At 65.9% G+C, this 26,913-nt stretch overlaps 1 protein-coding gene across 9 annotated transcripts in view; it reads left to right on the top strand.

Annotated features, from left to right (window-relative positions):
- The window catches only part of VAV2 (vav guanine nucleotide exchange factor 2), a 55,290-nt gene that overhangs the window by 22,780 nt on the left and 5,597 nt on the right, over positions 1-26,913 (top strand). For 3 of the 9 annotated variants that reach the window (XM_039882921.1, XM_039882918.1, XM_039882924.1), the window contains 19 exons: positions 4,597-4,696; positions 5,589-5,684; positions 6,213-6,281; positions 7,591-7,677; positions 9,629-9,714; positions 10,353-10,485; positions 12,374-12,483; positions 13,507-13,608; positions 13,973-14,061; positions 16,547-16,563; positions 17,298-17,319; positions 18,223-18,350; positions 19,551-19,625; positions 20,679-20,731; positions 21,884-22,000; positions 23,038-23,125; positions 24,331-24,454; positions 25,186-25,272; positions 26,043-26,197. In XM_039882921.1, the coding sequence (XP_039738855.1) occupies positions 4,597-4,696; positions 5,589-5,684; positions 6,213-6,281; positions 7,591-7,677; positions 9,629-9,714; positions 10,353-10,485; positions 12,374-12,483; positions 13,507-13,608; positions 13,973-14,061; positions 16,547-16,563; positions 17,298-17,319; positions 18,223-18,350; positions 19,551-19,625; positions 20,679-20,731; positions 21,884-22,000; positions 23,038-23,125; positions 24,331-24,454; positions 25,186-25,272; positions 26,043-26,197 (1,738 nt within the window). Of the gene's footprint in view, positions 1-4,596; positions 4,697-5,588; positions 5,685-6,212; positions 6,282-7,590; positions 7,678-9,628; positions 9,715-10,352; positions 10,486-12,373; positions 12,484-13,506; positions 13,609-13,972; positions 14,062-16,546; positions 16,564-17,297; positions 17,320-18,222; positions 18,351-19,550; positions 19,667-20,678; positions 20,732-21,883; positions 22,001-23,037; positions 23,126-23,614; positions 24,298-24,330; positions 24,455-25,185; positions 25,273-26,042; positions 26,198-26,913 lie in introns of those variants that run through there. The other 6 variants (XM_039882922.1, XM_039882920.1, XR_005657320.1 and 3 more) reach the window with 5 other exon arrangements.

The raw sequence follows: 26,913 nt of genomic DNA, 5'->3' as shown, positions 1-26,913 counted from the left end.
AGAGTCCAGGTGTGGCCACGAGCGGAATCAGAGGCTCATCGAAAGCGGCCACTTCCTCGTGCTCATTCGCGAAGGCGCCTCACGCTGTGTCCCTCTCTGTCCGCTCCCTTGGCGCCTGGTGGGGTAGATGTCCCCGGGTGAGCACTGCACCCCGACCTCCACGCTGGGAGGACCCGGGCTGGGCGACTGCGAGTCCCGGGCGCGGCCGGGGAGAGGGCGCTCGGCCCGTAGCCGGGGTTCAGGTGGGGCGGTCTCACCCTGGGCCTCCGGGTGTGTCTGGAGAAGTTGGGGCCTTGTCATGGTAGGTGCTTCTAGAAGGACTGCGGGCCAAGTGCCAGACGGTGCTGTGCACGCTGCGTGGGAGGCAGCGGGGAGGAGCTGGCCGTGGCTCTGACCGCCTGCTCTCCCTGCGGGGCCCCTGGCGCACTTGGCTGCAGCCCCCACCCTGACCACGCCCCTCCTGTGCAGCGAGCATGACCTGGGGGAGGACATCTACGACTGCGTGCCATGCGAGGACGAGGGTGACGACATCTACGAGGACATCATCAAGGTGGAGGTGCAGCAGCCCATGGTAAGCCGCCCGCGCCCGGCGTCGGGTCCCCGAGGCCGCACCCCGTCCTGCTGTCCCTGGTCCCCGCCTGCCGTGGGCCCTTCATCCCCGTGACACGTCCTGAGGGGACCGGGCCGGGAGGCCGCTGCCATCGTCCTTCTGGGACGCGTCGCCATGGAATTCTCGAGGGCCGCGTGGGGCTCCGGCCCTTCCTGCCCGGGGAGCCTCACGCCGCTCGGCCCTCCTCCCCCTTTGTCGGGCGTGGGGGACGCCATCGGCCGTGAGCCAGCTGCGCGTCTTTTGTGTGGCGAGGGTGTTTATTTCCGATCAGGTCTCCGACGCCACTCGGCTGCGATGCACATCTACTGCCAGCAGCTGCTGTGCGGAAAGGGGGGCCCCTGCCGGGCCGGGGGGTGGGGACTCGGTGGGACAGGCCACAGCCCCCTTGGGCTCCGAACTCCGCAGGGTGGCCAGGGTGCCGCTGGCTGACTGTGGAGGCTTTCGACGCTATTCGCTTTCACCAGAGAGATGGGGGAATTTCTCAGAAAGCAAATTTCAGTGTTGTCCTTCCCTGCGGGGGGGACCAGCTGGTCGACGAGGCCCCGTCCCCGCCAGCAGTGCCTGCCACCATCACTGGCATCACACGGGGGAGACGCAGATGTGCCGGGCGGTGGCATGCATGGCCCCCAAACTCTACTCCTAGGAACAGGCTCCTCATTCTGCCCCAAAGGGTCTGAAGGTGGGTGTTCTTGCCCACAGTTCCCAGGGGGCTCGCTCCGCAGAGTCGGCCGTGGGCCTGCGCACGAGGTCCGCCCGGGGCGGTTCTGCCCTGCCCGGCATCCTGCAGTGGGGCGACTCTGCTCCCGAGCCTTCCTGGGACGTGTGCTAGGGGCAGGGCGGCCATGCCGGGGTCCTGCTGCTGGAGGGCCCTGCCCCGCCCCCAGAGCCACGGCCGCCCCAGGCCCCAAGCCCGTTGGGAGCTGGGTGTCCTCTGGTTAAAGTGAGAGCGTGTATATGTGGTGGCCTGTGGTTATCCAGAGGCGCCCTGGTCCCCAGGCCATACAAGCTCCCCAGGGACCCCCTTCTGTGCCTGGCCCACAGAGGCCCTAGGGCTGGCTCTCCCGAGAGGTCACTGCTGTCCGTGGTCCTGGAGCACGCATGACAGGATCTGGGACTGTTGGCAGGGTCTGCGGGGGCTGGGAGCGGATGCCCGCCTGTGCCCTGGGGACACGCTAGCACCCCACCTGCCCCCCTGTGCTCAGTGTCCTGTCTTCTATGCAGGCGAGCCTCCTGCCGCGTCCTCTGAGATAAAACGGCTGGCTTTATTTCATTCCGTGTCATGTCCAGAGCTATCTGGACAGCTTAAGTGCAAGGTAATGAGGAGGATGGCCTTTCGGAGGACGAAAAGGCCGGAGGATGATGGCAGGTTTCGCTCGCAGCCCAGACGTGCGACGGGCTGGCGAAGCGCGTGGCCCCAGCGCCGTCCGTCCACACCCAGCCAGGCCGGCGCGGGCGGGGGCGGGGCTGCGGTGCGGTCCCTGTGGCTGTCACGTAAATGCGCACGAGGGTCCCGACTCCCCACGCACGGCTTGCTCAGCGAGCCAGCGCTGCTGATTGGTTCTTTCTCCCATCTGTTCTCCATGCTCTCAGATTAGGTACATGCAGGTGAGTGGCGGGCGGGGAGGCTGCGGGGTGGGAGCCGCCACACCGTCTCCCTCCACCGCCCTGGGACGTCTCGGGCCTCTGGACACACTCGGGCCCCTGTCCCCAGGGAGACACTGTCGGACGCCATTCTTGCACGCAGTTTTAAGGGGACCAGGGCAGTGCTGCCCCAGGCCGAGCGGGGCTGTGGCCTCGGAAGGAGCCTGGGGAGCTGCTGACCCCAGGCTCTGCCCCGCCTGGCCCCCAGCGCATTTCTTAGAGGAGGAGGAAGAGGAGGAGGGTGGCGTTCGCGCAGATGAGTCCAAATGCCATGTCGCATGTCCCAGCCCCATTTCCCCAGAGCCCGACTCACGGGCAGATGAGGCTCAGCCCGAAAGGCCCTGAGGAGCGTGACTGCCCTTAGGCACCCCCACTGCCTCCTCCCTGCACAGGCTCTTGGTCAGTCCCAGCCCCGGCCACGTTTCTCCCAGAGGTAGGGGACAGGCCCTGGCACGGAGGCGTGTCCTCCGGTGACCCCTGCCAGGGGCTGTTATCTCAGGTCCCTGGTTGGAGGTCAGCAAACACCTGGGGTCCAGCCCTACCAGGAACTGGTGTCTCTCTGAGGCACCACCTGGCCAATGCTGGGACGCACGCCCCGTTGGCAGGTGTGGGCCTCCAGGCAGCTGGTCACGGCCTGTCCCTGTGCACGTAGTGGGTGTTTTAAGTGTGCCGCACCTACTGTATATCTCTGTGCACGTAGTGGGTATTTTAAGCATGCCACACCTGCTGTATACCTGTGCACGTAGTGGGTGTTTTAAGTATGCCGCACCTGCTGTATATGATGGAGGAGGTGGCTTCAGAGGGCGTCCCCCTGGTCTGGAAGCCTCCATTGTCACTGGTTCCCAGGTTCATGCCACGTCCTCTCCCCGCGGCTCAATCTCCTCCTCTGCTAAAGGGAGGGGACGGGCTTGGGTCCCTCTGTCTCCCATCTGGCCCCACACTCGATGGCCCTATGGCCAAGCCCCGGTGGTCAGCAGGCATCGTGCGTCTGTCCCCTAGAAAATGGGCATGACCGAGGATGACAAGAGAAACTGCTGCTTGCTGGAGATTCAGGAGACGGAGGCCAAGTACTACCGGACGCTGGAGGACATCGAGAAGGTGGGCGGAGCTTGGGCCTCTTCCTGGTGGCCACGGGGTCTCCTGGGGGGTACTGTCATTGGGAGGGGACCAGGGCAACGGTGAGGGATGGCAGTGCTCAGTGGTCCTCTCGGCCTTGCCATCAGGCCCCCTCCCCCATAACGGAGGCTCCCCTCACTTCCTCTGCGCCTCTGTCCCCGACTGGAACCACGGGCCCCGGCCAGGCCGATGTCCTTGTCGACCACCCCATTGACCCTGCTCCTGCCTCCTGCCCCTCGGCCCTCAGTTTGGGCCCCGGTCCATCACTCCGAGCTGCTCTCTGGCTCTTTCCAGCCTAAACTGGGTCATAATGGTTTCTGCTCTGAATCCACTGAGCTGAGCTCCTTATGTATGCTCTCTCACCAAGGGCGCCGTCTGCGCTCAGCCTCTCTCTGTACATTGGGATGACGGCATTATCACCCCACAGGTGGCTGTGAGTGTCCTGAATTTGAGACAGTCAGGCCCGAAGAAGTGAGCCCTTGTGGCAGACCAGGTGCCGGTCAGTCCTCTGCCCCTGGCAGCCTGCCGAGCTCCAAGGGAAAGGGCTACGATGCACCTTCTCCTGCCCTCAGCCTGCTCTGGCCTCCTGTGTGCACTGGCTGGTGGCATTTCCCTGTCACTGGAGCAGCCACATTGCCAACTGCCAATGCTAACTGCGATAAAAAAAAAAAAATGAACGTTTCTAAGATAAAACCTTTCTGGCTATTCTTTGATTATGGTGTAGGACCCAGTGATGGGGACATCTAAGTCCCTCCCTGTTTAGGGTACTATTCGGCCTGCAGCCAGGAAGAGGAGAGGGTGGCAGGTCCTTCTCCAGAGGGGCCCCTGGGCAGGAGGTGACAGTTTCACGTGTGTACATCGTATCTAAGGCGGGCCTGGGGGTCTCGGGCAGAACTGCTCCCCGCCACTGTGGTGCTGCTGAGTTGGAGAGTCTCTTTTTTTTTTATGCCTATAGCACCTGGTCTTCCTGGGTGGTCTCCCATCCAAGAACTAACCAGGCCCCACCCTGCTTGCACTAACTAGAGGCTGCACACACCACAACACAGAAAACAGCCACCAACCACCACCACATAATACACAACATCACTATAATGCACAATAATAATAATTAATTAATAACAATACACACACACACAACACACACACACCACTGCCACATGTGTTTGTGCTTGTGTGTGCGTGTATGTGCATGTGTGTTTGCGTGTGCGTGCGTGTGCGCGCGGCCCCAGGCTCCTGATCTACGGGGAGTACTGCAGCCACATGGAACACGCCCAGAACACACTGAACCAGCTCCTCGCCAGCCGGGAGGACTTCAGACTGAAAGTCGAGGTAACAGGGACTTCCCGGCCTGGCCCCTGGCCCGTCCCCTGGCCCGTCCCCAGCCTGTTCCCTGGCCCGCCCCTTTGAGGTTGCACCTCACTGGCCCCTTGCTTGACCATTTCGTGGGAATGTGGAGACAGGGGTTGTGATGTGCCTTTTTTGTAGATGATTTTAGCAGGCGATTTTTTTCTCCTTTGCATTTTGTTGGGGTGGGGAGTGGGCAGGTGGAGGCCGTGCCCCAGGTCAGAACACGGCCTGAGTCCCTTGGGTGCGACTGAGGCAGACCCCGAGGACCGGACCTCGCTCTGCGGGTGCTTTGACCCCTGGCCCTGGCCCGCGCAAATTCCAGGGAGGCCCTGGGTGATGGACATTTGCCGGGAGCCACGGAGCCTCCCCCTGCTCGCCCGTCCTCAGCCCGGGCTCTGGGCCACTCTGGCGGTTGTCGCTCCCCTGGCCCTGCTCCTCGTTCCCTTCACTGGGGTTAGCCGGGCTGCTCCCCGGGTTGGGGGTCCCATGTCGAACCCAGTTCCCAGAGTGGATGCTGGTGCAGCGTCCCTTTGCTCCAGCGGTGCTGGGGGGGCCCCCTTGGAGAAGCAGGATGCCCTCGTGTGTCCAGACAACCTGGTTTCCACGGGCAGTCCCCCTTGGTGTGAGCCGGCTGACCCGAGGGTGGGGAGGCAGGCCTGGTGGGTGCTAGCCCCAGAACCCCAGGGTGCTATGTGGCTGCTGTGTCCCCACACCTGGGTTCCAGAGGGTCCCGGGAGCTGGCCAGAGATGGACCGGATGCCGGGGCCCCAGTTCCAGCCCTGGGCCCGCCCCCCTGCTTGGGCGTGGGAGTATCGGAGCCCAGCGTCCCCGGGCAAGGACACTGTCCATCGACTTGTCGCTCTTTGACACCCAGGAATGCACACTGAAGGTCCAGGACGGGAAGTTCAAGCTGCAGGACCTGCTGGTGGTGCCCATGCAGAGGGTGCTCAAGTATCACCTGCTCCTGAAGGTGGGGCTCCCGCGCCCGGCTCCTGGGGCGCGGGGGGTACGCAGGCCCGCGGCTGAGCCCGTCTGTGCTCAGCGCGCACACGTCGTGCGGTCCGTTAGGGGCTGCCCAGGGTGCGTGCGGGGCGTGTGTCACAGACTCACCGTTAGAATCAGTGCGGGCAGAGAGACCCGCAGACCGGCGTGGGAGACGCCTGGGGTCGACGTGAGCTCTGCCTCCGAGCTTCCCGGCAGCCGTGGTGGCCGTGGAAATAAGCGTCCTTCTCGGCAGACAGGCCTGGGGGAGAGGGCGGTTTCTGAGAGGCGCTGACTCAGGCCCCTCCGTGAGTCCACGGGTCACCTGTTAGCTCGGCACCTGCTCTGCGCTGCCTGCAGTTTCTGCCGTCACCACGAGGTTCCTCGAAGCGGTTGTCGTGTGGGCGAGGGCCCACTGTCTGTCTGCGGGAGTGGGGCAGCGGCACCGACCCCGTGCCGGGCGAGGGTGGGGACTGGGACCCCTGAGTGGTGACCCACAACCCCCTCGCACCACCAGGAACTGCTGAGCCATTCCACTGACCGGCCGGAGAGGCAGCAGCTGAAAGAAGCACTGGAGGCCATGCAGGTGGGTAAACTGAGTCAGGGCAGAGTGTTCTGGGACTGGAGTCGGGCTCACGAACAAGCCTGGCTCTGTGACCATAGGCGCAGATTTTCCTGGGACAGCAGGAGACGGAGTGAGGACAGGGCGCTGGGCAGAGGGGGCTGCAGGCCAGGCGCCCACCCCATGTCCCCATCCGTACCTTGCCTGGCCCCCAGCGGCCCCTGGGCCTCCTTCCTCCTGCCTTCCCGGCTGTCCTCGGGGCCGTCACCAGGTCCCAGGCACTGGACGCAGTTCTGGGCCATCGGGTCCCATGTACCCAGCACACAGCCCTCCGGAGCTGCTCATGTGGCTCTGCAGCGGTGGGCACCGCGTGCCCCAAGCCCAGGCCGGCCAGGCCACCCCCACGCCCCCGCGTGCAGCCCCTCCCAGCCCACCTGAGCACCGGCTCACACAGACCCCTCCTCGTCACGTGGCTGCATCCTGCGCTTCCTCGGTCTTTTCGAAGTGACATTCCCATGAGGATTGTCCCCTGTCTGGGTCCCGTTCCCCGGAGGCGCCGCGCCCCGTGCTGTGAGAACTTTACCTCAAGCCGGGGTGAGCCTGCGGCCTGTGCCGCCGAGGCCGGAACGGCTGGACAGCTCATCAAGCCAGCTCGTGACACTTCTGCCTTGGTCTTAGATCCTGCCCTGCCAGTGGGCTCCTTGTGGGAACAGGCAGGAGGGGCCGGAGGAAGGCTGGAATCGGCTCCCACCTTGGTCTGGCCCGGGGGTCCACCCGGGACAGGCTGTCCTGCTGCTGGGCAGGGCCAGTGCCACCTGCTGGGTCTGCTGGCCCTCCGGTGGCGCTGGGTGCCCAGCCCAGCCGCTCTGCACTCTGGATGGCAGCGGGCACTGCCCCCTGGCGGCCAGCGGGAGGCTGCAGCACGTGCACACCGTGCCAGACGGTGCGGTTCCTGGGGGCGCGGGGTCGGCCTGCCGGGTGTCCGCGTCCCAGAGCGGAGCAGCGGCCTGGGCCGGGCCTCGTCGGCCGTTTTCCCTCTGCTTTAGCATAGACGGGGATCGGCAGGCAGGAGTTTGGGCTCCCTGGCCCACCGATCGGGGTACAGTCAGGGGTCGGTTTTACCTTTTCTGCCTTAAGTTTCTTCACTTGTCAAGTGGGGTTGACGCCTCTCGCCCTCCTGTCATTTGGAGGGTCAGCCGCCTCTGGAGGGTGGCCGGAGGTGCTCTGCAAAGGCTCAGCCCCGGGCGGACGGCGGGTGGGGTTGGGGGCTGGACCCCCCCGCCCCTCCCAGCACGCGCCTGCTGAGCCCCACCCCCACCCCCTTGTTTCCAAGGACTTGGCAATGTACATAAATGAAGTTAAACGGGACAAGGAGACCCTGAAGAAAATCAGCGAATTCCAGAGTTCTATAGAGAACTTGGTAAGTGAGCGGAGCGGGAAGAGTCGTGCCCACGCGTCCTCGTTTTAGAGATTACGCTCGCGACCTCGGCATTGACTGAGCAGAAGTGTGGACACCGCTGTGTCCGGCCAGGCGGTGGGAGCCACGCCGCTCCGCATGCTTCGGGCCCCCTGAGTGCTCTGTGCCCGGGCCACCTGCCTGCTGAGGGGCAGGGCTGGGGGAGCAGCGGTCCTAAACTCCCGCCTCCCTCCCCGCTGGACACAGGACTCCTGGGTTCAAGGGGAGGCTGTGGCTCCCAGGGGACACGAGGCTCCTTCTGGTTCAGGGACCTCTGGCGCCCCCTCATCTCTACTGTCCCCAGGAGGCACGAGGGAGCTGCCCTCAGGTTCGCCCCCCCCTCGGCCTCCATCAGGCCAGCCGGACACCTCAGGGGCCCTCTCCCCACCCGGTCCGTCAGAGGCTCAGACTTAGGGCGCTGGCCGAAGCACCACGTCCGGCCGGGAGGAGGAGCTGGCATTCCAGGAAGCAGACGCTTCCCCGCCTGTGCCACCAGTACCAGCATCTTGCACACCTGCCACACGGTCAGACCAGGCTTTCTGCACCTCGGCGCTGTTGACGTTTGGGCCTGATCATTCTTCGTTGTGGGGTCCGCCCTGTGCACAGCAGGATGTTGAGCAGCATCCCGATCTCTGTCCACTAGATACCCCTGCCACCCCCACCCTTGGGGGCCCAAGCGACCCCCAAGCACATCTGCAGACATCGCCAGGTGTCTCCCGAGCACAGGCTTGCCCCTGGCTGAGGACCGTTGCCTTTTTCCGAGACATTTTCACTCTCTGGTCCCTGAACTTGGCCAGGTCCTGGCGAGTTTCTGTCAAGGTCAAATCGACACAGAAGCTTTTGCAGAGGAAGCTCCCGGATGTGCAGGCCAACACCTGGTGCCCATTGGCCAAGTCCTCACCCACCAGTGGTGACTGTGCTGGCGGGGCCAGGCCGCTGGGCCCCCTCGTTGAGCGTCGATGGTTCTTAGATGCTGTCCCATGGACGGACATCGCTTTTGTGGCACGAAGACACCTTCGGGACATTTTTAAAAAGTTTTTTCAGATGAGTCACACTCGTTCCTTAAATGACAAAAGTACGACAGCAGTGGCCAACGGGCGCGGCGCATTCCCACGAGCCAGGCCGTGCTCAGCTCCCGTCCCCTCCCGAACCCCGTCGCCCAGGTGGGGGTGGCGCTTCGGTTTCCCCCACTTCAGAGGCGAGACATGGAGGCCCAGAGGGAGTCGCTACGCAGGGTGCTCGTCCCACCCTGTGTGACCCCAAGGCTGCTGTGCTCTGAGTCTTGCTCCGGCAGCTTCTGGAAAATTCCGAGAGCACAGAAGAAGAGGCCGAGCACCGCACGGGCACGGCCCCCGGGCGTTTGCCGCGTCCCTCCTGCATTTCCTGCTGCGTGGAACACGCGTCAGGAGACTGTCTCCCTGAATGAAAGCAGAAGAGCCGAGACACAAACCAGACAGAAATGAAAAACGAATCTCTGCGGACCAGAGGGGCTGACGGACCGGACCGTCTTCCCGTGGCAGACGAGCCACTGGCAGGACCCCGCGCCCCGCCCGCCTGCCCCGCGTCTGACGCGCGCGCTTTGTCCCGCTAATCTGGTGTCCTGGGGTTGGGCGTCTGCCTTTCCTGCCAGGTCCCTGCCCTGGGCAGCACCCTGTGGCTGCCCTGCTGACAAGACCTCACCACGAGGCTGTCTCTGTTCCTGCAGAGCTGCGGGGAGCCTCGGGGGGCCAGGGGTGGGGGGACGGGAGCCGCTGGGCCAGTTCCTCGTTCTAAGCACCACCAGGACCCACCGGGTTCGTGGCGCTGGGCTTCGGTGGGACTCGTCCCCTGGGCACGTGCCCACCTGCCCTTTCTCCCGACGTGAGGACGGGCGCCGCTCTGCCCTGGGGCTGACGGCCTCCCCTGTCTCTCCCAGCAAGTGAAGCTGGAGGAGTTTGGGAGGCCGAAGATCGACGGGGAGCTGAAGGTCCGGTCCATAGTCAACCACACCAAGCAGGACAGGTGAGCGGCGCGGTGGCCCCGGGCGGGAACAGCTTTTCCTGAGGAAAGAGCTGCCTGCCCGCCAGGCTTTGTGTTGCGCCGTTTTAATTGTTTCCTTCCTTCTCGGCAAGAGCGTCGGCGAACCACGTCAGCCAACGGCCGCCGCAGCCGTGGGGCGGCCCTGCCCGCGCCCGGCATTGGGCTGGGCTGGGGGGCAGCCAGAGGCCTCAGCTGGCGAGCTCACGGGCTCCCCAGAGCTGGACGGGCAGAGCGGCCGTGTGAGCTCTTTGCCAAATGGCCAGGGGAGTGCCCGGGCTGGCGACGGGTGGCTGCAGCTGAGCTGGCACGGCCGCTGTCGTTCAGTTCTCCATGCGCACCTACTGCGTGCGAGGCCCGGGGCCGTGCTGAGGTCACAGCGGATGCGGGCCTGGCCCCCCATGGGGCTCACAGCCCAGTGGGGGATGGAGCTTGGGGTCGGAGGAGCCCAGATGCACCTCAGGCCATGGGGGCAGGAGGCCAAAGAGGGCTTCCGGGAGGTGTCGTGCTGTGGGTCCGCGTTGGCAGTGGGGCCAGCAGAGAGCGGGGCTTGCAGCCGGCCCGCGTTACAAGCGCAGCGTGCTGGCCGCGCTGACGGGCCCCTGGCCGCGCTGTCGGGCCAGGTACTTGTTCCTGTTTGACAAGGTGGTCATCGTCTGCAAAAGAAGGGGCTACAGCTACGAGCTGAAGGAGGTCATAGAGCTGCTGTGCCACAAGATGACCGATGACCCCATGAACAACAAGGACATCAAGAAGGTGCGCCCGGGCTTTCCGCAGTGAGGGCAGGGCCTCCGCAGGTGGGGCAGGCAGCATCTCCAGGCGGGGCAGGCGGCATCTCCAGGCGGGGCAGGCGGCATCTCCATTCCAGCTGAAGGAGGAGCTGGAATGTGGCCTGGACTTTCCTGTCATCCTCCCGTCGCTGTGACTTCTGCAGAAGGCATGCCTGCTCTGTGCTCGCCCAGTACTTCCCCCGGCCTTTCATCTTTGAATCTTTCCTGGGACTGGGCACGATAGGGTCACAGCGCCCCAGAGAGGACACTGAGCAGAGGGGCCCGGCCCAGGGCCTCGTGTGGCAGCCAGGCCTCAGACCTTGGCTGCCTGACTCCAGCCCACATCGTCCCCTGCAGCAAGCAGGCTTTGCTGTACCTCCCCACCCTGCTCCCTTTGAAGGAGGGCTCCGGGTGGGCCTTGCTGTGGCTTGACAGACTCAGCCGTCCAGCCACTGTGCTATGGCTGCCAGGAGTATGGCCATGGCTGGGGGTGGGCTCACAGAAGGGGCGGCCATGACTAGGGCTAGTCATGGCTGGGGTGAGGCCGTGGCTGTGGGGGGTGGGGCCGTGGCTCCAGGGTGAGATTGCCACTAGGTCCGGTTTAGTCCTGCTTCCACAGAAGCTTCTGCACCCAGAGCTCGAGCACCTACTGTGTGCAGCCTGGGCTAGATGTGTGGGCCACGAGCCAATGTGCTAACAATCTCAGCCCGACTTTAGAGCGTACGGTGTAGAATGCAGGTACCACCTGGAGGAGCTATGGGGGTGACCCCCCCCTAACGCTGAGGTCCTAAACCAGCTCCCAAGGAGCCTGAGGTGCTGACCTGAGGCCTCTCTTTAGGCTCTGGGCTAAAGATGCAGCCCCCCGAGTCCCAGCCCCCAGCACCTTCCCCTCTGGGAGGGAGGCCCCCTGGCTGCCGCATCCCGGGCACTGGGGGTGTGGTCCGTGTCCCGGGCTGCAGAGCCCACCGCAGGGCCGGGCCGGGCCTCGTAGTGACCTCGTCTCCCCTTTTCCTCCCTCCCCTCATGCTTCCTAGTCTCATGGGAAAATGGTAAGCTCCTGGAGCCCCCTCCCCGCCCCTTCCCCGTCTCAGGGCCCCAAAGCCAGCACTTCCTTCCTGAGCTGGGGGTCCTGGCCCCGGGGCTCCTGCGGGCTCGAGCAGGGCCAGGCCCTCGGCTCGCTGCTTCCTCCTTCCTCCCCTGGCTTCTTAATTATGGGGATGGCTCCGGGGCATGATAAAAGGTTTGCCCGCGTGCCAGGTCCGCGGCAGAGCGAAGGCCCCACGGCCCCGCCTGGGCCTCACGCCGTGTCCAAACGCCGCGGTCAGGGCGTCGGCGCCCCTGCCTTGCGCTCCCTCCTTGCCTCCCCTCCGCTTCCTCCTTCCTCGCTGGGTCTCTCCTTCCTTCCTTTCCCCCTCCATCTTTTCGAGCAAACGGGCCCAGACGTACCAAACTCTTCTTCTCGGGCCCCTTTGAAAGCTCCGGAGATGGCGAGGCCTGGGGGTGGCCCGGGGCGTGGGGCGGCTGTGGGCCGGCCTCGCCCTGGACTTCTCGGGCCCCTGGCCTCACCTGCCCTGTTTGTCCCTCCTGTCCTTTTACTTCAGATGCGTGAGTCTCTTAGGCATCACATTTGAGGCGTGGAAGGGGGTGCGCCGGCCCCGTGGAAGGGCCCTGGGCGAGCTCCCTGGGCACCAGCTCAGTCATTCGTGGGGTTCAGCTGAGGGCGTACCTCGGGCGCGGGCGGGCAGGAGAGGGGTCCCAGCACATCTCCTCCGGGACGTGCACGTGCACACGCAGGCGGCCGCCCGGTGTGCCCGCACCCGCGTCAGTGTGCCCGGAGCCCCGCCCGTTCACACGCGGCCCCTGTCGCCCCGCAGTGGTCCTACGGCTTCTATCTGATTCACTTGCAAGGGAAGCAGGGCTTCCAGTTTTTCTGCAAGACGGAGGACATGAAGAGGAAGTGGATGGAGCAGTTCGAGATGGCCATGTGAGTCCCGCGATGCACAGCGTGGGCGTTGCAGGCCCCAGGTGGATTTCGTCTGGGGACAAGGGCTGGGTCAGATGCCCAGAGACTGAGGCGGGCTCCATCGCCCCAGCCCCACCTTGGTAACGTCCTGGCTGTTTTATGGTCCACCCAGGCGTGAGGGCTGTGCCTCTGTCACAGCTGTCCCCGGGCTCAGTCTCAAGCCCCCGTCCGGCAGAGCAGTGAGTGGCCAGGATGGTCAGGGTGTCAGACGGACTCATGGTGACCCAGATCCTCCGGGCCTCGCAGGCTGGTGGATCGTCACCTGTTTGAAGCCACAGCGCTGTTTTTCCATGAAATGTAGGAGGAGCCCCGCTGTGTCCACTACGTGCTGGGGTCCCCAGACACAGCAGACCGGAGCAGTGGGGTTCGTGCCCTCATGGTCCGCAGTCGGGGGGACCAGGGGCTCCGTACGGGTGTGCTCCCCTCCCGGGCCTTTTCATCCTGTGAAACAGACACGAAAGGAGGGCCGAGGTCGGGGGGTTTGCAGAGGATCAAGGGGCTCACGCCTGGGACACGTCCGTGTCGATGGCGGCCGGGCGGTGGGCCGCCTCCCTGTCTGCCTTCGGCTTCCAGGGGTTGGAATTTTCTCCCCAACATTCTGTTAGGAAAACGAGATTATTCATCAGAGTTGAGAGAGTCTCGCCCTGCTTGCTCTGTCACGGGACCCCCGCCCCCCAGCCTTTGCGCCATCGATGGGGCACGTGTTTCTAAGTGAATGGCAGACATCAGCGCACGTCCCCCCGAACACTTCGGGGTGCCTCTCCCGCTGCGTGCAGTGGAGCCCTAAGCGCACGTCTGCTGCCGCGTGCCTGCGTCTGCCCACGCCCAGACCCTCGTCAAGGCACGGCCGTCGCCGGCACCCAGAGGGGCTGTCGTCAGCACAGCAGCCTCTGACGCCCCCACTCAGACCCTCACTCTGGCCGGATGTCGGGCAGATCCAGGCTCGGGGCTCAGGGAGTCTGGTGCCCACTTTCCTGCCGTCAGGTCAAACATCAAGCCAGATAAAGCCACCGCCAACCACCACAGCTTCCAGATGTACACGTTCGACAGGGCCACCAACTGCAAAGCCTGCAGGATGTTCCTCAGGTGAGGCCTTCTGCCCCCCGGCCCGAGGGCGCTGCGTGTGCCCTGCAGCCCAGCCCCACTGACCACCTGCCTCCCTGGCCCCGGGCTGGCCCCATCCACGTCAGACCCAGCTGGGAGGGGTGGTGGCTGTCCCTGTGGCTGCCCAGGGCTTGCCCTGTGGGGCAGCACAGCGAGGCCGGGCTGTCCTTGGGGAGAGCCACCCCGGCTGCACATTGGGGCGGGGACCCTGGAGGCCCAGGGCTGTGAGGGACGGTGCCCTGTGGGACAGACAGCGAGGCGGGCCCGGCGGTCTCGGGCCCTGCGCTTGGCTTCGGGTGTGCGGGGCCAGAGCCGTGTCCGCCTCACCTCCGCTGTCCCACTGCAGGGGCACCTTCTACCAGGGCTACCTGTGCACCAAGTGTGGTGTCGGGGCACACAAGGAGTGTCTGGAGGTGACGCCTCCCTGCAAGACGGGTGAGTGCCACCCGCGGGCCCCGTCCCTCACGGCCACCCTCCGCCACCCTCCTGGCCTAGGCTGAGTGCACATTCTCCCTTCCTGCCATGGTGACCCATGGCCACCCATGTCACAGGGCCCAGATGAGGGAACCGAAGCTGAGGGAGGGGAGGGCGCCTGCCCCGGGTCGCACAGAGTCAAGGGCCCGGGGCAGGGCGCGGATTCTGAGCCCAACCGCCCTCCTCACTTTGGCGTCTGGGGCTTCCTCCACCTGGTCTTTGCCCCGTTTCAGCTGTGAACTTCTAGAATCCACCCCCAGAATGCACAGACTATCCTCTGCACATTTTCTGATTCCAGAGAAACCCCTCACCTCGGTTCCCCCGCAGCCGGGGGGGGCCTGGCCCTCTTCAGCTACAGCCATGCTCGTAGCTGGCTCACACGCACACACGCACGCACGCACGCACGCACACACGGGACCCCGTGTGCCCGCCGCCCCGTGCCCATTTGTCAGATGGGGAGGCGTGATGCCTTGGGGTGGGGCGGGACCTGAGGTTGCCTGACCGGCACCGGGCCGCTGCGGCTCCTGCGAAACGCCTCGGTCTGGGAGGTGTCTTCAGGGCCGTGTGCCCAGCCTGCGGCACCCGGCCAGGCAGCCGAAAGAAGCCCGAGAGAGTTCTGGAAGGTGTTGGAGCCACCGCCTTGGAGCATGGCCGCTGGGGCCTCATTCCATGCAGTGCCCCCAACGCCCCCGTGAGATGGGGCTGTCGAACCCCACACTCAGGGAAGCCATGCTGAGGGGGGGCTCAACCCGCTCCAGGGAGACAGGAAAACACGCCAGGCCTCGTCCCCCTGAGCACAGAAGATTGTGTCAGCGCCCCATTGGCTGTGAGCGCTGGCCCAGCACCGTGAGCGGGAGGCAGCTCCAGCCGGTCGGCCCCTCGCAGCCCGGCCCGGCTTATGAGCCGGCGGCCCCTCGGCCTCCTGGGGTGCAGGGCGCAGCCAGGGCCTGCTGGCCCAGCGTGGCCTTTCGGCTCCGCGCACCAACACTGCCCTCCTGTGGCCACATGTCCCTCCACTGGGCGACGGGGCACCTCCTCTCCTTTGGCATTGTTTGTTCTGCTCCTAAAAGTAATGTACGTACTTATCAAAAATGCAGAGTAAAAAAAGAAAAAGAAGAAATAATATAGGAAAGAAAATGTGGCCCATGAGCTTAGCGAGAAATGGCCAAAGGCGAGATTTCGATCTATTTCAAGTTTTCTTATTTTTTTACAATGATGTTTCCGGGTGCCCCCCGCCCCCCATTATGACCCACCATTTCCCACGGAAAACCTAGAAAACGCAGAGGACAAGCAGGCGGGCGCCCGGCCCCTCCCCGGCACCCCGTCTGTCCGTGGTTTTGCGCCCTTCGTGATGCGTGTGACTGGGGGTCTCATCGGAGGGGCAGTTCTGCCTCTTCTGAGCCACAATTGTCACGAGCATCCCCCCACGTCACGAAAGCCCACAGTGGGCACCTGCTTTTATTTTAAGGAGCCTGTGTTTCCCCCAAGGGCCTGCGCGTGCGTCCCTCGTCCCTCTGCCGGGGACGTTGTCCTGCCCCAGCCTCTTCCGGCTGTGTTTCTCTGGAGGGTTCCACGCTGCTTTCTCTGCCGTCCCAGGCTCTCATCTTTTGTTCTGGCCTCGGCTCCTAGGCAGCTCCACCTCTGGGCTCTGCCGGTGACCCAGGCCAAGGCGGGCTTAACCGCGGGCCGCCCCGGGGGTGCCACGGGGAGCCTTTTAGCAGGGCGGAGCCTTCTGCGTGGGCCCTGGCTGCACTGCCCGCCCCTCCCCGCCCGGCATCCACCGAGCCCGTGGCCTCTGCTAACACTGCAGGCCTGTCGGACACTCAGGTCTGCCCGGAGCGGTCTGCAGCTGTGAGTGTCAGACGGTGTCGAGGTCACATCAGACACACATTAGCCGTCGCGGTCCCTGCTTTGTCCAGTGGTGAGATGGCAGCCCACCTTTGCAGGCGGCCGGCGCCCAGCCTGGCCCTGCGTCCCCCGCTCAGGTATCCCAGGCAGGCGGACAGAATCTTTGAATCATTCGCCTTCTGTCCAGCAAGCTGAGAGGCCTCGAGGATGCCGAATAGGCAGCCTGGGCACCTGCACCTCCTTGTGCCCTCGGCGGGCATCACTGGCCGCTCGTGGGAATCTTCCCTCTGAGCCCGGGCTTCGCCCAGTGACCGGGCAGCTGCTGGCACTGGAGGGAAACCTGTGTGTCGCCGGGCCTGACGCCTCGTGTGTGTTCTCCCGTTTTGGTTCTGGCCCCAAAACCAGAGCTCAGCTTTGCCATCAGGAGTAATTGAGAGACTGCGTGTCTGTCACCTGCAGCTGACACGGCCGGCCTGGGAGTCCCCCTCGCCTGAGCTCGCTCTTAAGCGCGCCCAGCGGCTCCTGTCCGTGCGGGCGAGCGCCGCCGGTCCTTGCTGCTGGCGGCTTGTCCTCTAAGGCCGCTGTGCTTCCTTTTCAGGTTCATCTGCAGACCTGGTGAGTCGCCCGGCCATTCGCTCCCTCCTGCCCTCGCACCCTGTGTGCCGGGAGCCACACGTCCCCGTTGTCCCAGCTCTCCACACGGCCTCTGCGGTCGTGGGGGTCCTGGTGGCTGCCACTCGCCCTCCTGATCTGCTCCCGGTGGCTCGCTCGCACAGGGGTGCCCAGCTCTGTGACAAGCATCCGCGCCCGCCCCCCGCCCCCATCCTGATTTGCCGTAGAGCTCTCTGTTTAGCTGACTTGGGGATGATGAAGTCCCTGAGGCCGCTGATGGGGTGTAGACGTTGGGTCATAACCCCAGCCGTGGGCTCCAGTCGAATTAAGCAGTCAGAGGACACTGACTAGGCCCTGCTTGGGCGCAGAGATGTTCTTGTGGGCGAGGAGAGAAGTACAGCGTTTAGTTGTGTGTAGCAGGACACGTTCCAGATAGAGGAGACCACAGCTCAGGGCTGGGCTGGTCAGGGCAGGCTTCCTGGAGGAGGTGGGAGTTAATGGTCAGGAATGGGCAAAGGGAGGGTGTGGATGTCCCAGGGCCATGGAGGGCACAGAGCTGGAAGGCGCAGTAAGAATAGTGGGGTCGTCACATAGGGAAACAGTGTCACCAGTGCCCGTGGGAGTCCAGGATGTGCCCGTCCTCCGCCTGCTTCCTGCCTGAGCCTTGGGTCTGGGGGCGCGTGGGGGGCTGTCAGGGGCTTGGGCAGCCTTCTCTCATACTGTCCTTGCCCTCACAGGAAGCCTCTGGAGCGGGACCGGGTGAGTGTGGGACTTGGGCCCTCTCAGCTATGGTCCGTGTCATCGGTCACCCTGGGAGCCGAGCCTGGGCCTGGCCATGGGGACGGCCCAGCTTTCCCCGGCCGTGGCGGCTCCAGCCTCCCACCGGGCATGCCGTCCGCCGGCCCTGCCCGCCTCCCGCCTTCTGGCCACCTTTCCTGGGGGCCGCCTCAGGGTCTGAATGCAGCACCGGGCGTGGGGACAGGGCCCGGCCTGTGAGGGGCAGCGTCCTGTCAGCCCAGGAGAGGCCCCAAGCGGCAGCCCAGAGACCCGGGTGGAGTGGACACGTGCCTCCCGTCCTGTGTCGTGTCATGGGAACGTGGCTTTAGATGTCGAGAGTCGAAAGCATCGTGTTCTATGACACATCCGTGCGGTCCAGGCAGTAACAACGGTCGGAACCTAATCACGACAAAACAAAACGCAAACCACGGTGCCCCTGCCACTGGGACATCAGCGCTGGGCGCACGTGGGGCGGCCGGGCCAGAGCGGGCGCCGCCTCGAGGCCCGCGTGACCTCGGGGCTCAGCTGGGACCCCTGTTACTGCCCTCGAGCTGCCCGTGTGGCCTTGGGCCCGGCTGACCCCGTGTCCTGCTGCACATGGGGACACTCACAGATTTGAAAGGCGTTTGGAAGAAAATGCATGAAGTGCCGATCAATAAGCGGCTGTCGCCACCACGACCCCCTGTGTCGTTAATCTGCCAATCACATAAATGTGCCTGACACACGGAGCCTCGAGAAGGATTCGGGGTGGCATGCAAGCACCTGTCCCCTCGTCCAGGAGCCCCCAGGGGCCTGAGCAGGCCCGGGAGACCGAGGTCAGCAATGGGGCAGGCTGCCGCTGGGACGGAGCCACCGAGCCACCCCCTCCTGCCCTGTCCTCCGCAGGTCCCAAGATGGTGGCTACACAGAATTACCACGGCAACCCCGCGCCCCCCGGGAAGCCGGTGCTGACCTTCCAGACGGGCGACGTGATCGAGCTACTGAGGGGGGACCCCGAGTCCCAGTGGTGGGAGGTGGGTCCTGGGGGCCTGGAGCGGGGAGGCCCTGGCTTCTCCCAGCCCCCACCCTGGGGTAGAAGCGCAGGGCACCAGCATAGGCGGGGACTGGGGAGCAGTGGGCTGTCAGCAGGACGTGGCTCCGTCTTCCTGGGGTGCTAGCCTTTACGTGGGGGGACTGCGGTGTCCCCGACAGCGGAAGCCCCCGTCCTGGCTCCCCCATCTTCTGCCTCCACTGCGTCCGGCGCACCCTCCCCCCGCCATGGCCACCCTGCCCCAGTTCTGTCCAGCACCATCGCCGGGCAGCCGGACACCGTGCCAGGCCCTGGGAGACACCACGACTGGGGCCCATTGCCGTCCTCCCCCAGGCGGGCGGGCAGACAGCGTCAGTGCGACCGTTCACAGCTCTGAGCCATGAAACAACCATTTACGGGGCCTGAAAAGGTGGTGCTGTGGGGCCAGCCGCCCCAGGCGCTGCTGCCAGGCCCCGTGCTCAGGGGCTCTGAGGCCCCGGGGGGCAGCGCGGAGCCACGGGGCTCGGGCACTGGGCCTGGCCGGGGCACCGGGGCGCCCCGCTCGGAGTGGCACCGTGGCTCTGCGGTGGCCTCGTCAGCACACGCTCACTGGTCCCCGTGCGGTGCTGGCGGTGCCCCCGCATACCCAGAGACGCGGAGGGTGCAGGAGGGTGTCTGCGCAGTCTGCCCCGCTGGATCCCGCCCCCAGCCCCCCTCCTGCCCGCCCCAGTGTGGCCAGGGCCCTCAGCTGTCGCTGGGTGGCCTCACAGAGACACTTTGCTGGCGCGAGCGGAGGGCTGAGGCGGGGAGCACCGTGCGGGGCTCTTCCAGGCAGAGGGACCTGGGAGGGTGAAGGCCGTGCCCCGCCCCAGACCGTCCCCGACCGGGTCCACTGCCCTCTGGCGGGAGAAGGGCCGGCGTCCGAGCTCCCAGCCAGCCCACTTCACTTCTCTGGGCCTCGGTGTTCACATCCGTGAAGTGGGGACATCATCCCTCACCCTCCCGCCCCACGTGGTTCCGAGGTCACCTGAGGCTACAGCGGGGAGGGGACGCCATCACCCGCCTCTCAGGAACTGACCTCATCCTGTCCTTTTCCTGAGGAAACTGAGCACACGTTACAGCGCCACCCCAACCCCCATGGCCGCTGCCTCTCGCCAGGCCCCTCGCCAGGCCCCGCCGGCCCTGACCATCTGTCCCCTTCCAGGGCCGGCTGCTACAAACCAGGAAGTCAGGCTACTTCCCCAGCGCGTCTGTGAAGCCGTGCCCCGTGGATGGAAGGGTGAGCACTTGCACAGAAGCTTCCGGAACACGGCGGCCGAGGTGCGGGCGTGCTGAGGGCTGCCTCCTCGCTTGGAAGGCCCTCGTCAACGCCGTCCTGAGCTGGCCCGGGCTTGGGGGCGCAGCCGCAGAGGAGAGGGGGCGCCGAGGAGGGGGGCACGCTGCTGCTCGGGGCCAGCTGGGTGTCACCGAGGCACTGGCCGTCCCTACGGCTGTGGTGGTGGACTGACCAGCCGCCCTCCTCTGGTCGAGGGGACCCTGTGCATCATGTCAGGCTGCTACACGGCCCTTGGAGGCTGCGGGGAGCAGCGGTTCAGACATGGGGTTCAGAGCCGGGTTCTGATCGTAGAGAAAGGCAATGTGGCGTTTCTTTCATCCACGTGGCCTGGAGCAAATTCTCGGCCCCGACCAAGGCATCAAGCAGCCGGCCTTGAAGAAATTGAATCGCCCCTCCCCTGCAAGAAAAGACAGCTCAGTGGGAAAGTCCTGGGCCGTTTTGGCGGAAAAGCGCCACTCATGCACGGGTCTCTCCCCCACCTCGGGCCTCAGTTTCCCCGTCTGCGTGGCGAGTGGGCGGAGAGGGGCCCAGTGGTCCGGGAGGCTCTGCCTACCTACGGCCCAGCGAGGGGAGGCCAGGCCGGGGCTCTGGCCGAGGCGGCCACAGCGAGGGGTCTCGTCCCCAGACCTGCCGTCCTGCGTGCGGCTGCCACCTGGGCCACACTGCTGCTGGCCACACGCCTGCCCAGGGCCGGGGCCCGCCTGCCCCAGGGAGCTGCGGGGAGGGCCCTGTCCCCGGCTGAGGGTTTGCTGCTGCCTTCGGGAATTAGGTGTTAGCTGGTGGTTCCCCATTCATTCATTCATTCAGTCAGTCAGTCAGTCACTCATTCATCCTGCCAAACCCTCCCGGAGGTGGTGAGTGTGGGCCGCTGCCCTCTGGGACCGTGCCGTCCAGTGGCTCTGGGGCTGAAGGAGCAGGTCGTTGCTGATGGGCCCCTCCAGCCCTGACTCCGGGCGGCCCCTGGGGGGCTTTAACTGGAATGTGTTCCTTTGCCAGCCACCCATCGGCCGGCCACCGTCCCGGGAGATGGACTACTCGGCCTACCCCTGGTGAGTGCAGCTTCTGGCCCCTGGCTGTGGGGTGCAGCCCCGCACCCCCAAGAGCGGGCCGGGTCTGGGGTCTCGGCGCTGCCCAGGCCGGCGGAGCCGGGGGCTCCTCTCTGCTCTCGGCGCGACTCCCCTTCGCCAGACAGGTCGCAGGTCTGGACGTCTGAGAGACGGCAGCCCTTCATTTGCGTGACCTTGAGATTTATTGTAGAAAATACACGAAAGTGGTTCATTTAAGGCCACACTGCTAATCGCGTACGTCCTCGTGCTGTTGCTTGATGAGAGCACGAGGCTGTTTAGATGAGGGAAGGTGGACATTCTGGTGACGAGTCACAGGTCGGACTCGGGTCCAGCTTTTTATGGCTCCACCTGCTGGGCCTCCGGCTGCCTCGGGGAGTGACGCCCTGTGGTGGCCACTGTGACGGGCGGCTTCGGTGTGGTAACCCTCTGCGCCGAGTACCTCGCCTTATGATTCTCGGTTCGGGGCTCGTCCCTGAAGCCACCCGTGCCCAGCGGCGCGGCGTGCCTGCACCTCGCCGTCCCCGGCACCTGGCCTCGGCAGCTCCGTCGTGTCTCTGAGGGTCAGTCTGACCACGCGGGTCCTCCGCCCGCACCAGGTCTCCCGTGGGCGGGACCGAGCTGGGACTTGCCCTTGACAGGCTGTTAGTGTGGAGTCGCTCTCGGTCGCTCCGTGTTCATACGAGGTCCGGTTCCGCCTGACGGGGAGGCAGGGCGCAGGGTCAGTGTCGGGGCGGTGGTGGCGGGAAAAGCCCGCTGTCGAGGGCTGTCCGAGACGCGTTCACGGAGGTGTCGGGGGTCTTCAGTGGGTGCCGACGAGAAACAAAAGCCACACACGTGGGCTGTTTTTATTTCTCACTGCTCGTGAAGCAGCGACACGCCTCGCAGGCCCCGGGTGCTGTCGAGCGGGACCCGCAGGGGGCTGGCCAAGGTCGGGGGTCCTCATGCCCCATGATCTTCCCTGTGCCCCATGTGCTCACGGGCAGATGTGACTGCCCCCCGCCCCCCGGTCTCCTCTGGACCCCACGCGCCGCTCGCCCGCTGGCGGGGCGTCATGTGGACGGCAGCCGTCGGCGCCGGGCGGTGCCGTCACAGGCCTTGGGACCGGTGCAGCCTCGTCTCCCCCGGCGCCTCTAGGTTTGCAGGCAACATGGAGCGGCAGCAGACGGACAACCTGCTCAAATCCCACGCCAGCGGCACCTACCTGATCAGGGAGAGGCCGGCGGAGGCCGAGCGCTTCGCCATAAGCATCAAGTACGTGCGGCCGGCGGGCCGGGGGACCCAACCCCCACGCTGATCTGACCCCCAGGGCCACATCCCCTCCAGCTCCCAGGTTTGCTGGGTTGGGGGTGGCTGTGGAGTAGTTGCTCACAGCAAGACGCTTTTGAGATGGGTCTATACAGCGTGGCTGGCCTGGGCCCTGTGTGACACCCCAGCGGCCAGCAGCCCACAGCTGCCCGGTGGGCATGCTTGGTCATTTTCAGGTCATGGGGACCAGAGAAGTATCAGCGGGGCAGGGATACTGTGAGGGCTCAGGGACTTCCCAGCAGTCCCACAGGTGGGCCTTCGAGAGCACAGAAAGGTCACCTGCTGCCATCTTGCAGCTTCAGCCAGTGGCCTTCGACTTGGGTGCCCTTCCCAGGAGCTGCCCCTCATGGGTCTGCCATCACCTCTTCAAGAGACAGAATCTGACCGGGGGTTGGTCACCACTGGCCTAGGACGCCCACGGGATGGGGTCTTGGGCCCGGCGCAGAGTGCCTGGCAGGCTTGTGCTTGGCGTGTCTGAGGAAGAGCCTGGGGCCCGCCGGCTGGGGAGGAACATGCAGAGTTGGAGAAAATTGGGAGATGTGTCGGAGCTGGGGTCGGGGCGGCTCCCTCGGCCTCCTGGGCCCAGGTCAGGCCTTTGACTTGTAAACCACGCTGTGAAGGCTTCACCAGGCGGTGGGGGGACAGGACGAGGGGGACAGTCCCAGTGCAGAGAGGAAAGTGAGCAAAATCCTGAGTTGAGAAGTGTCTGGATGGACGAGAGGTGTGGGGCTTCGGGGCCTGAGGCCTTAGACGCCGACCGGGAATTTGGGCTCCACACCAGCAAAGGGGACCCACAGATGGACAGACAAGCAGTGGGGGTCGGCTCGGCTGGGGTGGGGTGAAGGGCTGTGGGGCGAAGGTCGAAAGGGCGTGCCCGCAGGAGCAGGGGCTGGGAGCCGAGGCCAGGCCTGTGCTCCCGCATACTCGTGAGGAGCCCGGACCGAGGGACTGGGGGGCTACTGAAGCCCGTGCGCTTTGCCCAGGTTCAATGACGAGGTGAAGCACATCAAGGTGGTAGAGAAAGACAGCTGGATCCACATCACGGAAGCGAAGAAATTTGAAAGCCTCTTGGTACGTGGCTCTGTGGCTCCCGCTGCCTGGCCCCAGGGGTGGGAAGAGGGCTCGAGCCGCCCACCGCAGCCACGCCGAGGCGAGGGGCGTCTGGCACCCCGGCCCCTGCAGGCCGGGCTTGCAGAGGGGTGAGAGCCCAGCAGGGGTCCCCCGCAGCCGGGCTGGGGGCCACTTCCCGGGCGGGGAGCGAGTTTTCCCAATGTGGAAAGGAGCCAAGAAAATGCATTCATAGGGCACCTTGGGACAGTTAGGGCGTCGTCACAGCCCTGAGTCAAGACTGTGCCCCTGACCCCCACAAAGGGCCAGGTGGGTTGGCCATGCTGGACGGTGAGGCGGGAGGGCCTGACCGCTCTGGCCACCAGCCTCACAGCAGCTGTTCCTGCTGACTGTCCTACCAGAGCCCAGGGCCTGGCACGTGGCCGGCCTCACATGGGGGGAGGTGTTCCAGTAGACCTCGCCCCCCACCTGCCCCCGCATCTGCCCCCGTAGCGCGTACCTTCCCAGCGCAGCCGGAATGCAGATGAAAGCACAGTCCTCCTCCAGGTGGTTTTAAAATCAGACCCGCGATTTCTTTCTTGTAAGTGGTCCATGCCCTGAGAACATGGGACCACAGCACCTCGCCTCTGAGACCCTCCCCGCCGTGGCCGCAGAAAAGCACAAAGTAGGACAGAAAGTGCCCACAATCCCCGCACCCTCCAAAGCCCAAGGCCACGTTCCCGGGCGCGTCCTCGCTGCCTCCGAGAAAGCTTGAGTGTGGTTCCCACGCGCACCTCTCCAAACGGAACCGCCGGCCCCGCCTTTTGGCCAGCCCTTCAGCATGTGGACGCTGGCCGTTGGGGTCACCCTCCTTTCTCCCTGGCTGGCACCCGCATGGTGTGCGGACCCCTGGATACGCTGTTGTTTCTCGAAGCGCTTCCCGGCCTCGGGCTCGGGGACCGCTTTTCTCTGCCACGGAGACCGCAGGACTCTGTTGTTCGCTGGGTTTTCCTTCGGAAGCATCGCGAAGAGACACTTCCGGGCCAGAACCTTAGCGATGCTGACCACCCACCCTGGGCCGAGTGCTGGGGCGGGAGCAGAAGGGGACTCCTCAGGGGTCAGGGAGAGGAGTCACCCACGCGACCCCGCGGAGGTGGGCGCGGGAGGCCGGGGCACCCGGGAGGGCTCCCTGGAGGTGACGGCCGTCAGCGGGCACGTGTGTCCTGCAGGAGTTGGTGGAGTACTATCAGTGCCACTCGCTCAAGGAGAGCTTCAAGCAGCTGGACACCACGCTCAAGTACCCCTACAAGTCTCGGGAACGCACGGCCTCCAAGGCCTCCGGCCGGTCTCCAGGTAATGCCCACGCCCACCTGGCACACCGCGCTCAGCTGGAGGTGTCCGCCCCTCCCTGCTTCCCGCCGCCCAGGCCCTCACTGCCCACCCGCCCCTGAGGAAGGCTTTCCGTGGGCCACTCTGACCTGGGCCAGGAGCCTGTCCCCAGTTCCCGCCCCCAGGAGGAGTGGCCCAGACCCCCCTGAGCCCGGGCACCCTGGTGGCCCCAGGTGACAGGTGGGGGATGCCAGCTCTGAATTCCTGCTCCGAGTCTCGGTGCCTTTGCCCAGAGCTCAGCGTGGGGAGAGAACAGGGCAGGTCCCACCTGTCCTCAGACCACTCCCTGTGCCCCAGCCTCCCAGGGCCCCCCACGGTGAGAGAGCCAGCCCAGCCCAAGGCCACGTGGAGTCGGGGACAGGGTGGGCCCGCAGGCTTGGCATCCAGCCCAGCACCCTGTCCCCTGAGGCGTCCTGCGTCCTCCAGCCTAGGGGGCCCTGCGGGACCGTGGGCCCCACCGGGCGAGCAGGCCAGCAGACGGGCGAGGGCCTTTACTGAGCCGCCGCCGCCGCGCGCTGGGCATGGGGCCGGCGATCAGCACCTGCGGGTCCCCGTGCACCCCGCTCCTGGGCCCGGTGGGCCTCGGGTCCGTGCCGGCCCCCTGCCCCTCCCGGCCGCAGCCCGCCGCCTTCGACCGCGAGCCCGCGAGCCGAGCGGCCGCGCCCGCCCAGCCTTTCACGCTCTCGCCTCTGCAGCCTCCTGCGCTTCCTACAGCTTCTCTCTCCTCAGTCCCCAGGGCCTCAGCTTGGCTCCCCAGGGCCCCTCCTCGCCCTTCTGGCCAGGTACCGCTGCCCTCGGCGCGTGGGGGACGGGGCCGCCCGCCGGCCCACAGCCCCCGCCCGGCGGTGTCCGCGGCTGCCTGTGGCGGGTGCCGGAGCGACGGGCGCGGGAGGGGGCGGCGGGTGGCTTGGCGGGTGGCACCGGGGGTCACAGTCGGGCTTGGCTTGGCGCTGCTCTCCTCGCTGCGATGGCCTCTCCCCTGCTCGTCAGCCATTGTCCTTGTCAGCTTTGCCTCCGGTCGCGGCCAACAGCCAGGCGGCCACCCTCAGGGGAAGCTGGGCCCCGCTCTGGTCGTGGGACCTGGCTGCAGGGGAACAGGGTCTCGGTGGCCCCAACTCCATGGCCCCCCTCTGCCACTGTCAGAGCCAGAGCCCTTCCCAGCCACTGTGCGTGTCCCCATTCACCATGGTCACTGTCACCTGTTTGTTGGGACTCCTGGGTCCTAGCCTGAGCCGGTCCGGCCGGGTCTCCAGTTGGTTTGGAGATCGGAACTGGGGACACAAAGGAAGGTGGCCGTGCTCCGCAGCCCCATCCAGGCACTCTGTCAGAGGGAGGGTGGCTCAGCCATGCACTGGCCACGTGACGCCCGTGCACCGGGCACGCGGGAGGCCTCAAGGAGCTGGAACCGCCTGAGCGCTGGCATCCGCTCCTGTCTCCGTGAGCACGCTCATTCCTGCGGTGGCCCCCAGCGGGGCGGTGACCGCTCTGACCGCCTGCACGGGGAACTCGGCCGGACCGCGCCGCAGTGTGACGCCGCCCGTCTCGCCCACAGTGCTCACGCCCCGCGTCGTTGGCACGGCGGTGGCCAGGTACAACTTTGCGGCCCGGGACATGCGGGAGCTCTCGCTGCGGGAAGGCGACGTGGTGAAGATCTACAGCCGCATGGGCGGCGACCGGGGCTGGTGGAGGGGCGAGACCAACGGACGGGTGAGTGGCCGCACTCTGCCGCCCTGCTCCGCGGGGCGGGACCGGCCGGGCGACGCCGGCTGCCACCGCGGCGCAGCCCCGCCCCCCGCCGCGCCCGGCACCCCCGGCCACAGACCTGAGCTTCCTGGGTCGGGTCTGATCCGGGCCTGGCCGACCCCGTGTGTGCGCCAGGTCCTGTTCTGGCCACATGAGGGGACGGGTTCTGCCTACAGCCTTCTGCACGCACCCAAGGCAGGGAGGCCGCAGGACCGAGAGCAGGGCCCGGGGGTCCTTGCTGGGCCGCTGCTGCCACATTCCAAGGCCCCGCTGACGCCCCGGTGACGTGGGAGGCACACACCCCGGCACGTCCTTGCCCACGGCGCGGTTCTGCATCGCTCCAGGGCCCCTGGGCCAGCGCCCGGTCTGGACCCGCTGGCCCTGACCCCGTTCTCCCCATGCCCGCCCAGCAGGGCACCACGGCTCCACGTGTCACCGCTTTGGAAACGCCTCTCTGTCCTTAGGGCTGCGGAGGGCGGGCCAGCGCTGGCTCCCGTTCCGTCCAGGTGATGGGACCCAACCTGCCTCTGCCAGCGTTGTCTGCCCGGGAGGCCCTCAGGCCTCGGCCGTTTCGCACCCACCAGCCCTTCAGAAGCACGAGTCCCCGAGTCTTGGGCGACTGGCCGAGACCACTGGCTCTCGACGTGGCCCCCGGGTGCCGCAGTGGAGCACCTGGGGCT

Source organism: Pteropus medius, unplaced genomic scaffold (assembly GCF_902729225.1).
Source record: "Pteropus medius unplaced genomic scaffold, Ma_sr-lr_union100, whole genome shotgun sequence".
NCBI classification, from domain to species: domain Eukaryota; kingdom Metazoa; phylum Chordata; class Mammalia; order Chiroptera; family Pteropodidae; genus Pteropus; species Pteropus medius.
The sequence above is the reverse complement of the archived record's forward strand: the minus strand, read 5'-3'. Positions and strand labels throughout refer to the sequence as shown.